Here is an 18,358-nt window from a genome sequence, read left to right as displayed (position 1 = left end):
TTGCATCCTAGGCTCTGAGGATAAAGTGTGGTTAAATGAGTAATGTATGAGAACCTTAACGCTATTTAAACATATGGATGAGTGCATTGTGTGTATTTTGTGTATTTAAAATTGAGACTTTTGTTGGAACAATGTCTTTCATTTGGTATACTTCATGGTGAGTTATCATAATAGACTGCTTTAAATAATCTGAAAAAGCAAGACATATGAATTTCAACAATAACTTCCCCAAGGCTGGAGAAGTCAGCAGGAGCTCAAACTGCTAGTTAGACAGTTTTTTTTTTTTTTCAAACTCATATGCAAGTGTAAAACTTTTATGAGGCTGCTTTAACGAGGCCCTTTGGGATTTAGTGTTATTTATCTAAACTCTTATTAAAAATGAAAACTTTTCTATGTTTAGCCTGGTAAAGCAAAACTGATTTTACCAATACTGCTGGCTGGAAGAATGAATATTGTTTTGCAGACTGACTCAGAAATAAAGTTCAGAGACTTTGGGGCTAGTGTCTTCGGCATGGACATTATGGTAATGAGATAGTGACAGCAGAGCCAGTATTTCAAAATCTCCTTTAATTAAAAAATCTTAGCTCTACTATGCTGGTAATTTAGAGTTTGACACAACTTATTAAAATAACTTCTAGCCCTGGAGCCCTGTTGCACAGAGTACTCTACTGTCTCTGTTGGAGTCAAGTTGCCCCAGAACTCTGTTGCCTGGTACAAGTGAGCACCTTTTTTATTTATGGTATCTGCACTTGTTGAAGTATGTCTGTGGTTTCTGCCCTCCTTCACTGAGAAGCGGGGCATGGGAGAGAGGTTGTTTCTAAGATTAATGTGCCAGAATCACTCTGTACATAACCCAGGGGAAGAGCTGGAGCTGCTGCAGGAAAATTTTTGTAATCTTGAAACATGTTCAGCTTCTTTGTAGGTATGTTCTGGTTTGATGAATCTGGGTTCTGCAGTAAATCTATTCTTAGACAGACCCTGGGAGCTAGGATTTTAAATTGTCTTTAATGCAGTACAATTTTAGGGACTGAGGACATTATGAGGGGAGAAAGCAAATGTTGCAGAATCAGGGTTAAGATCTTTTGCAGACTTTAAGTGTTCATCAGAGTCAATTTAGCTTGGGTGTGTCCATTCCAGGTGCAAAAATGTTTTAAGATGCGAAGGAGGCTGGCTGAATGGACGACTGCATCTTTGGGAAGGCTGGGTAGAGAGAGATGGATAGATAGATAAAACAACTTAATGGTTTTTGATAATATGATTGTTGTTGAATAAGTTTCTATGCTAGAGAGTGAGTCAAAAAAAAAAAAAAAGGACAGATATATCTGAATGAGATCATGGTGAATTCAGAATTTTGAAGACATTTATAAAGTGACCAAAAATGAAAACTGTTAGCCAGAGAGCACATTTGGATTTTTCTAAGGGTGTTGCATCAACAGCCAAGCTTAATAGTACTAACATAAGTCACGAGAAGTAATATGTCACTAAGTGGAGTCCAGGACTTACCACCTCTGTTTCATGGGAAGTGAAAATGCTTTCAAGACAATAGAGAGAGAAATAAGGGTGTATAGCACACTGACGATGTATCTAAGAAGGGAAGTACAGAGCCACCAGCTGGCAATTATGGCTTAGAGTACAAAGGAAACAAAGGGCAAACACCAAGAGAGATGACGATGGCAGAAATATTGGCTGAAGGTCAGCGACAGAGGCAGTGCACGTATAAAAGTTTAAACAGGTCAGAAAATGTCAAAGTGAACTGAGGTTTAAGAACCTCTATTCTGAAAGAATCTCAAGGCAGTTGCAAATGGGAGGAAGATTTCATGTACACTTGGTTTTAACTCTTCAACTTGAGCAACTGTTTGAACGTTTGAGTTGCTAGGCACTGTCAGGAACAGAATATTTTAATTTCGGAGAAACCCAACTGTTAAAACAGCTGTTTGGTCTGATTAGACTTAAGCTGACTCTGCTTAGGTTGCAAAACCTAATGTGATCACAGCACCAGGCCAATTGGATATTAGGATTTTATTGGGCATTAGAAAAGTATGAATGGATCCTAGATTGAAGGTTATGTTAAACACTGAAACCAGATTCCCTGGTTTTGCTTTTGCAAAGTGCTAAAGCAAATAACATGGGCTTTTACCGTGTCCCAAGTTCATGGAAATTCCCTGAAATAATTTTGCCTTACATTCCTTGGATGCAAACATTTTTCCTGGCACTTAATAAATAAAAAAGAAGAGGCTCCCTAGTTTTATTATCATCTCTTAATGATAGGTATTTTAACTGCTAAGTCACCTCGAGTTGTCATTTGTATTAATTATTTTTTATCTTTTGTTATCCAAGTAAAGAATTTTGTTTATAGCAGCCACCAAATTTGTCAATTTTTAGCCAACACATTTTTAACGTCTAGAACAACTTGAATGATGCTCACAATAATAAAACTCTTGAATGCCAAATTTACCATCTCCAGTACCTTTTCTCATGGAAAAAGACTACTGATTAGGTTGGTTTTAGGTAACTTTAAAACCTAAAGAATTTGTTATGATGATTTGATTTCTTGCATAAAAAAATAATTTTACTTGATGTAATGTTAATACAAATCTTAAACATTCAAAGATAGGTTTCATTGCATATATTTTCAAAATGAAAATAGCTTTACTTTTCATGTGATCGCTAACATGGTCATATTAACGTAAACATTCGAAACAATAGAGGAAAACAAAGCAGAATTCTTTTAATCTTGGTTTCCACAGAAAACTGCTATCAACATTTTGGCACTATTCCTTGCATATATCTCTTTATACAGGGTAGGGCAAAAGTAAGTTTACAGTTGTTTGTATAGAAAATAATATAAGATGTAATAAGAATTCTTATATTAATATAACATATTATTATATCATCTTATATATTATGTTAGTTCTCTGTCTTTCACGTACTTACAACTGTAAGCCCACTTTTGCCCCACCCTGTGTTCAGAAAGATATGGTTAGAATATTTAACAATACATAAATTAATGTTAGCTGTATGTATTTCTTTTACTTTGCTTTTTCTTTTTAACTTGTCAAAATATTGTGACTATCTTTTCATGTCAAATAGATCTACAATCGGCATTTAGGTCTTGATTTCTAGGGGTTTTATACTTTGAAGCATTAGCTTCTTTTTGCTAGTTTCTAAAACTCAATGTTGTAAGTAACAGAAAAGCAGAAATAAAGATGTTAATAAAAGATGAACTCAGGTTTCAAAAGTACAATTTTGCTACTTTCACTGAAAAATATACATGTTTATTTTACTAACTAAAACAAGTTTAAATGTTTTGAATGTACCGATAATTTAACAAAAAATATTTTGGTTATAAGTGAAATATTTTTGTTATTTTAAAATAAAAAATAAATAATAAGCTTTTTTTGTTGGATCATTAAGAAACATTGTTTTGTTTTTTTCTTATTTCCTAGGCTGAAAAATGCAAACTTATATTAACATTCACAAAAAATTTCTCATTATAGTATGAATTGGTTTAGAGGATGACACTATTTTTATATTAACAGCATGATATATTACTGTTTTAAAAAAAAACAGAGCAAGTTAGGTTTTCTAGCTCTCCTAATACTGGTAAATTCAGATGCTTAACTGCCTTTCTCCAGTTTCTGAGAGTAACTTTAAAACCTTTCTAGAATATTGATTTCTTGAATACCCCATTTTAACACCCACCCACCCCTAATCCCCCCACCCTCAGTTATACACATATACCATAAAGGGGTGATTAACCACATTTTAAATGTCTTTTTCATATGTTGGTATCAAATGTTTACAACATGCTCTCCAAATGAAAGGAATGTAGAATAGTGAAAAGCAGCTATCAGCGGTAGCTCATTTCAATGATATGGTTGCAAGGAAAGAGAAGCCATACATTAGTCTTTTTAAAAATCATGGCCTTTGGAGATTTCAATGTAATTTTTCTTAGGTTCCAAAAGGTTTCAGTTAACAGTATTTTGCCTTGGAAAAATTGAGCCAAATAATTCCCTCTTTGACTCAAGATCCCTTTTTAGGGGATACTTCTTAATCCATAAAATCTTTGAATAAAACTTAAGAATGTCTCTGCCAGTGTCTGTACTCAGATCTTTTTAGGCTCAGCTCACCAATAAATGATAGATATAAAATTTAGGAGACTGTCAGGCCTGACCTGGTCGATCTCATTTTTATATTTATTTTATTAAGGTACACATGAATCAGATTATTACAGGGGAATTGAATTTAAGCTGGTACAAATGAAGTTCCTGTATCTCAGGCCATTTTAAAATGATTCTTTTACCTTACCTGAAATAGGTGTGGCCAGCTGGGCTTTCATTCTACCAGAATTACATTGACTTGTGACTTTACAAAGGGCCCAAGGTCTTAAACAGGAGGATGTTTTCTAAAATCAGGGACTCTTGCTCTGCTGGGTAGCTCATTTGGTTAAATCATCGTCCTGATATGCCAAGGTTATGGGTTTGATCCCCAGTCAGGGCACATACAGGGGTCAACCAGTGAATGCATAAATAAGTGGAACAACAAATTTTCTCTCCCTTCCTCTTTCTCTCCCCTCTTTCCTCCCTCCCTCCCTCCCTCTCTACCTCTCTCCTTTGCCTCACCCCTTCTTCCTTCCCTCTCTTTCTCCCCCTCCTTCTCTTCCTTCCTGTCTCTCTCTAAAAAATCAATTAAAAATTAAAAAATTAAAATCAAGGACTCTCGAACAAACATGAGTAGGTTAGTGATCTTGGTATTTGGATTCTCATCTCTTCTCATGGAGGACAGAACTTTTAGTGATTGGGATTTGTTTCTAATGGATCAGAGGGAGCCACTTGTGACTTAGGGTTATGCAGTTCAGTTACTAATATCTCAGATACCAAGATGGGTCAGGCCTGAATCATCTGAACTGAGTTACACCATTGCCAGCTGCTTTCTTGGCGGAAAGGGTATATGGATTTCCGAGAGAAGGCCATTTGAAAGTGGACTTAGGAAGAAGTCTAAGAGAAGCCAGGGATACTGGAGACTATGGTATTCTACAGAGGCAAGTGGGGGGAGGGTGGATATGGGGAAGACCCCCAGGATACCCCCCCATCTGAAGCCATGGCTCCAGCAGATCACATCTCTGTTCTCTGCTAAGACCAAACCACGGTTTCGCTGTACATCCGAGCACAGTCACTGACAATCAGTTTGAACTGAAAAAGGAAGAAAACGTATTTGTTGTACCAGGCCTAGGAAATAAAAGAAGAAAAGGTCTCAAACCTTTGCTTTGTACTTTATACATCATAAACACTTTTACATCCCCATTGACAAAGGACCTAAACTGTGGGACAGAGTGGGCAGTGCTTATGAGTGAAAGCGCTGGCTGAGGTGGCCCTCTGACGGGACAGGGAAGCCGGTGATGCCCGGTGCGAGGCTTGCTCATAAGAATGTGATTAGAGTGGATCTAATTTATTACATCTAGACCCTCTTAAGCTGGCGTCCAGTTAGGAAAGTGATTAAAAGATTGGAATTACATTTCTCAGCCTCTTTTTTAACTGATTTCCTCTGGTAATGGAATGTGGTAGGAAATGTGAGCCTGGAGGCTATCTCCTTAAAAACTCTTTGAAAACTTTTCCTAAATGGTTACACTTATTAATATGCTAACACAAATATTATTATATGTAATTAGTATGAAATGAAACTCTTTTTATTTATCAAAAATTATAGAGATCAGATTTTATTCTATTTTTTATATTTTATTGATTATACCATCACAGTTGTCCAATTTTTTTTCTCCTCTTCATTTCCCTCTGCCTTACACCTTCCCTCCCACCAGCATTTCCCCCAACCTTCGTTCATGTCCATAGAGGTCAGATTTTAACCAAAACCAGAGGGTCTTACTCAGAAGTCCATGAATCTTGGACACATGTTGAGTGGAAGAAGCCATACAGAAATGAGGCCATGAGTGCTCTTGGGCAATGGGTGGTCTAAGAAATACTCAAAATTATGTGCAAAATTTTCTTTGTATAAATGAATGCTTCTGTGGAGAGAGAGTGGATAGTTTTAATCACATCATCAAAGAGACCTATGACCTTAAAATGGTTTAAAAAGCACTACTTGGAAACCTTTTTAAAAATAAGTTTTTGTTCTTTGTCCTCCTCTTGTAAGTATCTAGGTGTTCCATCATAGGGGTTGCTGCCTTTGGCCTGTAATTTTAAAGATATTTTGCTTTTTTTAATACAGTTTTAAAAATCATAAAACCTTTATGACTTATGGGATTATTGTAGTTTCTTTAATTTTCCAGAAAGAAATTTTTATTGATTTATTTTTATATTTATGCCTTTAATACATCTTGAATTTAATTTTGAATATGATATAAAATAGGTTTTAAAGTTTATTTTCTTCCAAATATACTTAAGCATATTTGAAATTTTCTACAACAAAAAGTTTTAAAAAATCTGAAGGTGTAGCTGGCTTCTTTAGCTGGACTTCTAACTATTACATTTCTAGTGATAGCACTTCTTACCATGAAGTTTCCAGCAGGCATGTTCATAGGCTCAGTTCTTTCCTTTAATGAAAGTGTTGTCAGTTTATGGTAGTTCTTTGTTCTCAACAAGTCGTACCTTGCTATAATAAAGCCGTTTATAAAAAACAAAGACAAATACCATATGATCTCACCTATAAGCGGAACCTAATCAACAATACAAAGATGCAAGGAAAATAAGACCAGCAACACTGAAAGGAAAAGAAATCAACAGAGACAAGAGGGAAGGAGGGAGAGGGGCGGGGAAAAGGAAGGGAAGTGGCAAGTCAAGGAACATATAGCAAGGACTCATGGACAAAACCACAGGGGAAGGATTGAGGGAGGGAGGGAGGACGGGGGCAACGGAAAGTGGTGGGGGATAGGCAGAGACAAATGTATTTGAAAAAAAATAAATTTAAATTAAATTAAAAAAAACACAAAATCTTTTATTGTTTTTTAGCATGAATTAATACATTTAATTTTGAGATTCCCCTGTTGGTATTGTACTTAAAGCAGACTCATTTTCCCCATTACCTCTGGGAGAGAGAGATCGTGTCTTTAACAGGTTTATAGGTCCTCTGGGCAAAGTTTGAAAGCCAGCTTCCAGGAATTGTGTACCTAAATTTCTTCTCTCAGGAGCCCATTTACTCAGAGAATTGAAGAACAATTGTGACGTTGTGATCAAAAAGCCCAATTTTTTTCTATAATTTTCAAAGGAAATACTGTAATTTCAAAGAAATGCTGTTCATTGCCTGATGAAACTTATCTTGAACTTTATAAGCATTAATTGGTATGTATGCTTTTCAGGTTCTATTTTTATGAATTAGTACTTTGAAAATATTTTAATATATGGAGTTAATATGGTTATCATAATAGATATACCAGTACATTTAGCTGTTTCAGAATTTGTATTCTTGACATTTCATAAGAATTTTTAACATTTTGATTCTTCATTCAAATAATATTTTAAATGATTGTATGTTTTTAATGATTGTAGGACTAAGTTGTGGTCCTTTGCTTGCTTTGGTATTTTGAGAGCATTTTTTTAAAACTTTTATTAGTATTTATTTTATGCAGAATTTACTCCTGACACATAAGTTTTTGTTTCTTCAATTTCTTCTGAGATGCCTTTTTCTTCTGTGCCACCTCCTCTTGTGGTTTAGGAACAATCTGCTCTTTTTCAATAAGGATCATCCCAATGTGGCCGGGAGAGCTCCTGTATGGGATAATCCGCCCATGAGCTCTTAAGTTCAAACACCACATCTTGGGAACTTTGTTCACCTGGATGTGCTCAAAGACCAGAGAACATACATCTAAACCCTTAAGTTCAGCATTATTCTCTGCTTTTTAAGCGTGTGCAGCAAAAATTCAGTACTCATTTTGGACCACCGACCCTGTGTCCAGCCCTACTGTTTGGCCTGGGCACATCTACCAGCTCCACCGTTGTAAGGACAGAATGACACGCGTTGCTTCTGTAAACTGACATCTTTGGATACTTGCTGGCTTTTTGGATACGCATAACCTTGATGGCCTGGGCAGTTTCACAAGTGTTCTTAAAGTGAACACGAAGATATGAACCCCTTGATTTGCATGATTTTGTGGGAAGAGGAGAGCATATATTGATGGATTTATACTTGTGATAGCTTTGAAATTGAACTTTAAAAATCCACAGGTATAAACACTATTGTATTTTAATATCATTAATAGATTCTTTGTTTCCCTAGGACTTTTTAGGACTGAAGAGTCAAATCAACTACTAAAATATGAGAAACATGAAATTTAAATATTTTTATTTTCAGCTCTCCTATACCATATTATTTTTTCTTCTCTGTACAGTTGTGTTGGACTCTATTTGAAATCTTTTAATTTTTGGTAGAGTTGTTATATCATCTCTACTGGTTCTTTTCACCCATTACATTAAACAACCTCTATGGTTCCTAGCAGGCTATTGCTTTTCTATTTTTTCAAGTTCCTTCTTGCTATAGACTGGTGGTTGATTCATTCTCAACTTCACCATTTTTGTTAGAAATGATGGAAGTGACTTGTCTCCCCTACTCTTTGCCTCTTTAAAAATAGATAGACCATAGTTGCTTCTCTAGGGGATTTTGACAAGGCAAGAGTTTAGAAAGAAGGATGGTGTGTCCTCTGCTTGCATTTTGGCCTTAGACTCAGGTCACCTGGCTGACATCCCTGGTCTCCTAGGAGAGCTTTTACTCTCCCACTACTTTAAAAGTCACAGAAATAGATTTCAATTGATGTTTAGTTCATTGTTCTTTTTAAGTGCCTCTCATGTTGATTTTATAATGGGAGATTACTGATAGTCTGTGATGTCTTCTCAGGAAATATGAGAAATATTCCAAATTCTGGATTATTATAATCCTATGTTTTTAACATGTTTTTATCATTAACAGAAATTTGTACTGATTTGAGACATAGGTGGATAGTCTCAAATATCACCTCTGGCTTAATCAACACATGCCCTAAGTTCCACATAATGAGTTTGGTGATTGTTTTAAGATAAACTGAATTTTTAGTATGACATACCATTTCCCTTTCCCGTTCTCTGTTCTTTATTTTTTTGTAACTAAATTTAAAAAAAATGTGAGAACATTAACTGAACTTTTGGAGACAAGTTACCATAACTTTATGTTGGTCCACATATATGGATGTTTCATGTGATTAGAATAAAATTTTATGTGATTAAAATTATACAGAAAAATTTATAAATTTTAACATTAAAAAATAAGTCCTAGGGCTAATGAAAACTGTACTGTGGGAAAAGAACAGGATACATATTGGGAATTTGAGCAATATTAGGTCCAGCTAGGTTGTCTAATTTCAAAAATAAGTTGTTAAAATTATTTAAAAACAGGAAGTTCTAAAATACCTAAAATTTACACCATTATTTGCCCTTATACTTTTCAATTTTATTGGGTAGAATTGATGCAAAAAGAAAAGATGTAGCACACTTTTGCCTTGTTTATGGTATAGTAAAAAGAGCATGAGATTTAGATGGAGATCATCCTTGAGTTTCTCTTCCATCCTGTGGGGAAACGCCCTGTCTGGTTTCAGAAACTGTAACCCCTGCCGACAGGCTGGAGGGCACCAAGGCTGGAAATAATCAGGGAGGCTTTGGAGAAACCAGGCTCCTGAGGAGACATAACCTGCCCCCTGGCAGGGGCGTAGCTCCTGCCTCTGCTTTGCCCTGTGATGATCAGTAATCCATGACGGGTAAGTTATCTCGTGCTGAGGTGACAACCTAAGACAGATATCGATTGGGTGTTGGCAGCAGACAAGAAATTGGGGGACACAGAGAAAGGACAAAAAGGCCTGCACCCCTAGGCTCAGCTTGGACATGGCCAGAGTCCTCATTCTTAAGTCTCCTTGTCTCTTGGTGGCTCCCTCCCCAGGCCTGGCTCAGGCTTGAAACAATACCGGAGTCAGCCCTAAACCAGATCTGGCGGTTCCCAGGGAAATCAGGCCTAAAAGTAAATTCTTTAAGGTGTGCTTTGTTCTTCCTTCAAGCTCTAGCCAGCTCCTGCTGGGAATGAAATTTACATTATTCACAGACCCTAACTCTATACCCTTGGACACTCTTGTGTTTACTATACTCTCCTGTTTAGTTATCTCTCTTGTTTACTAGTCTCCTCTTGGATCCATGTAAATCTGTGTGTTCCTGCCATTTGTTTTCTTCAAAGCATCACCCATTCTCTGTGAACATTAACATACTGATGTAATGAGATAACCTGTGCATTCCTGTTACCTAGCCCCACTGATAACCTTTTCAGTAAAAGCCTTTGGACAAAGGGACTGTGGGCCTTTCCCACTAGAGGGATGTGTCATGTCCCCTCTTCTGGCAAACAGAGAGGTGTTTGCAACAACTCATGTTTATTCCCCCCATCTGTGGCACCCCCGGGAAGGGCTCTGCAGAATTCAGAGTCCCTGCTCCCATCTCAGCTGGCCCCGGACGGGAACCCTCAGATCTCCACGATGTGCTCCATCGCCCTGACTCGGCAGTTGCTGCCCGGACCCAGGACGAGTGGAGACCTGCGGCGGTGCTCCCCGACTTGCTGCGCGCTATGCCATCCCTTAGTAACTGTATGATCAGGACAACATGCTTCACCTTTCTGAGCTTCAACAGGGATGAAAATTGTTAAATTACGGAATACTTTAAGGATTAGAATTAAAATGCCAGTGTCAGATTTACATACAACACTAATGTTTGTAATTACATAAAGACTTGAATAACTACCATGTTTAAGTAATTTGTCCTTTCTTTCTGGCTATGGTTATTAGTAGTGTGATGAATGTCCTTTGTGTAAATTTGGGTGGTTTGATACGCTGGATATGTTGTGTATGAACTTCAGGATCTTGTGAGGAAACTAGGCCTGTCCAAGAATGCTTGTTAAAGAGCACCTGGTGGTGAGTGACGAGGCAGTGCCAATGTAGTTTAATTTCTATTTGCATGTCCCCATTCAGCAACCTGTGGACCTTTAAGTAGCACTTAAACACTTCTTTCTCTATGCCAGAAATTACATCTACATCATAACATTAACTTGTTTCTGATTGTCAAAATAATACTTGGAGAGAAAGACTGCATAAATACAAAAATATATAAAATAGGTTATTATTTTCCTCTAATATAAATAGGTTATTATTTTTCTGTAACCAAACCATTTATATTTATTGTATTGCCTTCTAACCTCTTTTTTTATTATATAACTGTTTTGCTTCCCATGTTTATCTTTACTACCTTTCTTATTCAAGTTTTAGAATATATATAATAAAGTAGCTGCTTAAGGCTAAAACTACCTCTTGCAGAGAAATGAAGATACTTTTAAGTATTAAAATACTTTTCAAGCTAAAGAGTTAACATGCAGAAGAAACAAGCATTAGTGGATTCAGTTACTTGTGGTTTGCTTGGAGAGGATGATGATAGGTGGTCCTCAGCGATCAGTGTGGTGTAGTGGGCAGAGCACAGGCTTTGGACTGGGACTGATTTGAGTGAATCCTGATTCCATCACCTATCAATTGTGTGATGTTGGACAATCACTTAACCTCTCTGACCTTTGGTTTCCTCATTTTTAAAGTGTGATGAATAATGCCTGCCATTTAGGGCTACTATCGGTTTAGAGGCGATGGTTATAAATAAAGTGCCTGGCCCATGGCCTGAATGTGTTAGGCAGAAGGTAAACAATAGAAGAAACCTAAGACCTAATACTTATAAAATTTAAGCATACATTATGCAGAGCATGTTACAGCCATAATAAATTAAAATGCCTGTGTTCTAAACATATTTATTTGTATAATTCACTCTTTCCCTTTTCTCTTGTAAATGTATGACTGCCACAAGAGGAGTTGGAAAAGTGATACTGCCTTGAAGACATCTCTTCACTAGCATAATCCTTAATTATGAGTTCCAGCAAGCCACCGTCCAAGTTGCAGTGTTCGTTTCAGTCTTGGGACGGCCTTACCGAACATGCAGCATGACGGGCCTCGGTTGGGTGTTGAGGATTCACAGATGAGTTCACAATCCAGGGCAGTGTCAAGTGACCTTTGCTGTGAGTGATCCAATTCAGAAAAAGGAAAAACCTTTTCAGGGCACTTACAAAAAAAAAGATCAGAATTAAAATAGCTTTAATAATCCCTGTTGGGGGTGCCAGGGTAGAGGGTATGAATTCTGAAGACTTAAATTGTTTATTGAACATGCAAGTATAAATGAAAAATTGGTATTTCTTTTAGCCAGTAACAGGTTAAATCCTGGGTGTGTTTGAGGAAAAACAGCACCAATCTAATTTGTATCTCCACGTTGGACTGCCAAGTTAGAGGAATCCACAGGTTATGGTTGCTCATGTCTGATCTCGGATGAGCCAGAGATGTAGACACAGCTCAAACAGGAATGCAAGCAGGGTGGTGGTAAGTGTTGTAATCGATACAAGTATAATATTTAGCAAGTAGTTAAGAATTAAGGGAAAAAAGAAAATGTCTCCAAGGAAATGATGATCAAGTGGGTCTTGCAGGATGACCCTTCAGCTTTCCAGGCCCAGAAAACTGTGACAAAACATAGGGTTGGAGTGTGTAGTGCAGGTCAGAGAATGGAAAGCAGCCGTGGTCTGTGGCGGGCGTAAGGCAGGTGCTGGGAGAGTGAGCTTGGAGCCCCTGCACTGGCTCTGCATTTGACGTTTCCCAAAGGTGGCATGATTTTTATTTCCAGTCCAGAGAAACGTCAAGAATATTATATTGATATAATTAATAAAAGCAGAAAGAAAAACAGAGCTAATCAATTTACAATAATTTGGAAAATGCTGAAAAGACACAAAAGAAAAGGAAAGTGGACAATGTCCTTTTCTAGCCCAACTAGAAGGCAAATGCTTCAGAAAAGAGTTAACTCCAAATCCCACATCAGAAATGTATCAGCTTAATAAGTAACCCGATGAACACAGCTAAATGATCTTCTATGACTTATCATATAAAGGGTTAAAATCCATTATGCTCTCAACCACTGATGCTCCCTGAACTTTCAGAATTCGCCACTGACTTGGTTGATAGTCACTTTTAAGAGAGAAGTTTATAGAAAGTCAAATACATACAAACATTTCTCTTTAGAAATCAGGAAAGTGTTAAGAGATACTTTGGTGAGGGCACAGGCAGGAAATATGTACTGTAAATAGAAGATTTAATAGCATGAAACTCATGCTATTCTTACGTTTTCTCATAATGATTTCCTGATTTTTCCCTCTTCTTTAAGCATTGGATGGGAAGTCAGGAAATCAGGATCAGACCCAGCCATATCATTTCCTAAACCTCCGCCTCATCTCAGACAAGTCCCTTTCCTCTTGTAGCCTCAGTTTCCTCATCCCTCAAATGAAAGGATTTTCAAATAGAGCTGCTTCATGACCGACTCTGAAACATGGAAGGAGTTTCCTGCCAACACTTCCCCTTCTGACAGCACCTTTGCTTTTATTTGTGTTACTAATAAAAGCTTTTACAAGATTTTTGGTAATAGGATACAATCACTTTTTAAAAGTCTGAAAATCACTAATCTGGATGTTCCAAAGGGCGTATCCTGCTCAAAATCAAGTTCCACATGTGTGGAATGGGGATGACAACATAGTTCCATTTCAAACACATGAGGTTGATCAAGATACACATGTAGAACAGAGCATAGGACGTAGGAAGCATTCGGTGTTTTAGCTATTATTCTCCCCAGCTCTACATTTTTCCCTCACAAGACTGCATTTCATGACTCTTTAAACTTTAAGTATAAAATGTTAACCTGAAAAAAAAAAAAAATGCCTGATTGTCTGTTTTATATGAAAAACACTATAAAATGTCTTGGACATTTACTCTGTGAACTTACAGCCTAACCATTTTCTTTCTTTCTTTCTTTCTTTTTTTTTGTCCATTGCTTTTTCCTTCCACAGCTGAAAGTTTCCTTCTACATCAGACCCTAGAAATAATTGTGACCAAATGCAATTGTGACATTGCACATATCTATGTGTTTCAGGCTTGCCAGCTCCTGGGAAAGTGACATCAGTGTACACTCTTTAACTCTCCCCTCTGCGACCTGCTTGGAGCTGCTGTTGATATTATCAAGGAATAACGCCACACTGCCTCTGTCCCTCCGCTCTATGAATTCCTTTCAGGTAAGGAATTGCTCCTTTACCAGGATGTGATTTCTCAGTTTTACTTGTAATTGTTTTCTGAGGAGCCTGTCTTTCACAAGATGTAGTCCATGGAAACCCACATTTCCACATAAAATAATAATAAGCATAATGCATGTACTGCCTTGTCTGTCTGTCTTTGAATGAATGAACAAATAGAGGCTCACAATTGACTAGGTAATTGTCTAGTAGTGGCAAAATCCATCCCTCTCTAACTCCCGGGTTTGTTCTCTTAATCTTCATCTTTTCTGCCTCTGAGAGAAAAGGCAAGAACATTTGGCAGAGACATGGTGAATGCCACTTCCTTTTCCCCAGATTTGTCCTGGAACAAGGATTTTCAGCTTGCGGTGATAGTGTCCTACCCCCTCTCAGCACCTGTTCCCTCTCTCCCTAGTCCTTCCCTCATCACTTTCCCACTCTCCTGGACATTTATCTGTGCTCCTGGTAAATTGCAAGGTCAGAACAGAACAGGACAAACAGAAGAGCAGCTGATTGTCACTGAGGTGGCAATTGAGAATTAAGGTGTTAATTAGTCACTTAAGTTGTGATCCAATAGCAACTGAATGTAATTGAATATATATCTATGACTCCTGACAATGGAAAAATATTCACAAGCCTTCTGAGGCTGGTGAGAAGGCCATACGCCTTGGTGAGAAATGGCATGGGTTGGTTCTATTTCTTAAGGGTTGCTGACATATCCTAAGATAATTTCAGGATCAGCATATATTTTGCTTGGTGAACCTCTGTGTCAAAACCAAATATGGATTTTCCTATAAATTATAGCGCAGGAAATTGATTTAAAAAATAACTCTTCCAGTGTAATTTGCATCCATATTCTCATGATAATTTGTTGCATTGATTATCTCTGTGATTTTCTTCCTGATAAAATTCCAGACTTTGGTCTTGGTGTACCTATTTGTATTTATCATTCATTACTCAATTACCAACTTTAATCATGTCTCAAGGGACCTTAGAGAATATCTTATCATTGTGTAGGAGAAGAAAGTAAAACCCAGAAAGATGGAATAAACTGCCCAGGGACAACCCAGCATGTGAGAGACAGAGCAGGACTCACCAAGCTTATGCCCGGGCCCTGCATCTGCCACCTAAATGCAGGACTCGCTGAAGTCTTGGTGGGGGCGTGGAGTGTCAGCGGTAGGTGGAGGCCAGTTGTGTCTGTCTCGGAATATCCACAATGCCCCTTATTCTGTAGTAATTCATAATTACTTTATTTATTTGTATACTGCCCTGAACCAGAAATGATTTAAAATTCTGTCCATCCTTATTTCTTCTAAGTGTTGCTCTTTGGATTGAACATTGGATAACACATAAGCTTGTATACGTCCACAAACTTTTCTGGACGGAGATAAGAAACTTAACAGTGGTTACCTTTGGGAAGTGAGGCTGGTAGATAGTTATTTAATATTTCACTCCCTCATGTACTATGTAAAATTTTTATGTGATGGGTGAATAAGGAGTAAGGGAGATAACTGACTTCAAGGATTTTACACAACATATTGGGAAAGATGGAACAATTATCTGTGTATAATATAAATTGAGAATAATTATATTACAAAGTAGCCTCAACTCAAGTCTTAAAGAGTAATCTAAATTGGGTCTGGGGGATTTGAGCAGAGGCCCGGTCTGTATTTCTTCTCCATGAGACAGGCAGGCGGTCCTGCACCCTTCAAGGATCTCAGCCCAGGCTCTGCAACCACAGGGGCATGAAGGCCTGGCCTGCGCTTTGATGGCGTTGGCGCTCTCTCCTTGCACCTTTACTCCCAGGAGCTTTGAGAACTGTCAGGATGGTAATTACTGAATGTCCCTCTCTGTTAGTGATTGCGCTTCCTCTGGTCTCAGTCCATTTGCTGAATGATATTGTCAGGAACACATACACTTTCCTAACTTCAAAGGGACAGAGAACTTGTCACAATTTCATGAACAATGTCTGCCTAAGAGATTTTTCCCTGCTGCTAGCTCTGGAAAGATGCATTCTTATTACGAATACACCGGGAATTGACTTCCCAGTGTAGGCCTTCACTCCAAAATAAAGGATTAGTGAAAACGGGGAAGGATGTCTGTCAGATTAGAAAGAGATTCTCTGCTTCTTCATCTTTGTAACACCTCCTTCACCATGTATTACAATAGCAAGGAATGGGGCCGCTCGTTCTGCCTGTACCTGGGATTTAATTTTTCAATCGGGAACTCACTTGAATGCAGTTCTTTAAAGTGCTGTATTGGCAAGAGCTGTGAAATAATAGAATGACATTTGTTAAGAGAACCATCCCTACATTTCCAGTTCTGTTGTAATCTAGGCCGAGTCAGTTACTGTGAGCAATCTTTTTTTAAAAAAATGTGATTTTCAGTTTCTGAGGATTCAACTGGCACTCCTGCTTGAGCTGTTACCACTGCCAAATCCCCAAAGGAGAGGTTTATCTTATTAATTAGAGCTATTAACATATGTGAAATTCTGACTTCTTAAATTACAGTATAACATTTCTCTCAGGCCCATAGGGATATCTTGGGGTGGATTTGTTATAATTTTAACTTGCACTCTGTTACAGTACCTTAATATCCCTAGGGTGGTTATGAGCAAACAGAATGTAGGATTTGGTTGAAAATCACTAATGTAATTGCTAGACACACAATGTAGTTGTTGTTGCAGCCCCAGGAAGAAGGATGGACTTACCATGTCACTCTCTGCTTAAAATTCTTCCATGACTTTTTATTGCAATGAGAATAAAATCTAAGCATCTTAACCTGGCCAGCCAAGCCTGGCAACATCTGGCCCTGCCTTACCTTTTGACCCCATCTCCTGCTTTCTCCCTCACACTCTATTCCAGCCACACTGGGCTTGTTTCCTGCTCCCTTTCACAACAAGCTGTTTTCTTTGCTACCAGGAAATATTCTGGACCAGATGTTTGCACATCTGGGTCCATCTTTTCTTTCAGGTCTCTGATCAGGTGTCCCCTCCCCTAAGAGGCCTAACCTGACCTTCCTCATCAGATTTCCCTCTCCCCATCAGCACATTCTGTAATCTCATCTTATTTTCTTCATAGCACTTTTCACTGTTTAAAATCACCTTGTTCATTTATTTGTCCTTTTTTCTCTACTGCAATGTGTGTTAAATGAGAAGAGGGAGAATGTCTGCTTTTGTTCAATATTGTGTCAGTGGAACTTAGAACAGTGCTTGGACGTAGGAAGCACTTAGAAAATATGGGATGACTGGTTATAGATGGGTGGGTGGATGGACGAATGGAACGCAAATTGACAGGGCCATTTGACATTCTAGAGAATAGGAATTATTCCAGAGACTGAGCTAGGGAGAAACAGAGGCATGAACACTCGAGGGCAGAAGCAGAGCCCTTTCTATGCTGAGAGAGGGTGGACTCAACAGGTAAGGTTCAGGTTTGAGAGATGTGGACAAGATTTGAGCACAGATGGGTGTTTGCATTGTAATTACAGCCTGGGGCTTTGTACAAATGAGAAGGACTAGAAGAAGAGTTCAGACTTTATAAAGAGCCAGCAAGAGTCAAGATAAGCAGAGTGACTAGGATACTGGACTGGGCTCCCTCTGGGCACTGGAGACCACAGTAGGGGATACAGGAATGATACCCAAGATTTGGTGCCAGAAACCAAGGCGGGAGAATTGGAGGTCCTCTGGAATGGGGGCGGAGGGTGGTGCGTGCAGCTTACTGCCATCCTGACTGCTGCCAGTCTGATTCCACTCGGAGAACCCTGGGGTGAGGTGGCAGAAGGCCATTCCCATATCCATCTTGCTGGGCAGCAACCAGCTTCTTAACAGGAAGTCCAGCAACAGCAACATTAAGTGTGAATGGTGTCTAGAAGGCAGAGCCTTAAGAGCAAGTGGGTTGGAACCAGGATTGGGTAGGGCTGCTGCTTTTAATTGCTCTTCCTTTTCCTTAGAATCTTAGACTACTGTAGTTGGAAAGACCAGCTAGTCTAATGACCTTAGTGTTCTAGATAAGGAACGAACCCTGAAAGAGTAAGTTGCTATTGGGTAACTTTGATTCATATGCTATGCATTTTATGCTACATAGGATGCTGACTTCTCTTCAGTATAAAGGAAATTTTTTTCTACACTAGCATTTCTCTATTCCAGGGACACATAGGTTCCTTGGGTTATACATAGATGTTATAGAAAACAATTAGTATTTAATCATTATGTATT

At 38.2% G+C, this 18,358-nt stretch overlaps 1 protein-coding gene across 3 annotated transcripts in view; it reads left to right on the top strand.

Annotated features, from left to right (window-relative positions):
- The window catches only part of UBE3D (ubiquitin protein ligase E3D), a 134,144-nt gene that overhangs the window by 66,585 nt on the left and 49,201 nt on the right, over positions 1-18,358 (top strand). For 2 of the 3 annotated variants that reach the window (XM_054569659.1, XM_054569661.1), the window contains exon 9: positions 14,010-14,178. In XM_054569659.1, the coding sequence (XP_054425634.1) occupies positions 14,010-14,178 (169 nt within the window). Of the gene's footprint in view, positions 1-14,009; positions 14,179-18,358 lie in introns of those variants that run through there. The other variant, XM_054569660.1, reaches the window with a different exon arrangement.

The sequence above is a fragment of the Pteronotus mesoamericanus genome, unplaced genomic scaffold (assembly GCF_021234165.1).
Source record: "Pteronotus mesoamericanus isolate MK-2021 breed Mesoamerican mustached bat unplaced genomic scaffold, CSHL_Meso_final contig_20, whole genome shotgun sequence".
NCBI lineage: Eukaryota > Metazoa > Chordata > Mammalia > Chiroptera > Mormoopidae > Pteronotus > Pteronotus mesoamericanus.
Note: the sequence above shows the minus strand (reverse complement) of the source record. Positions and strands in the feature narration are given on the sequence as shown.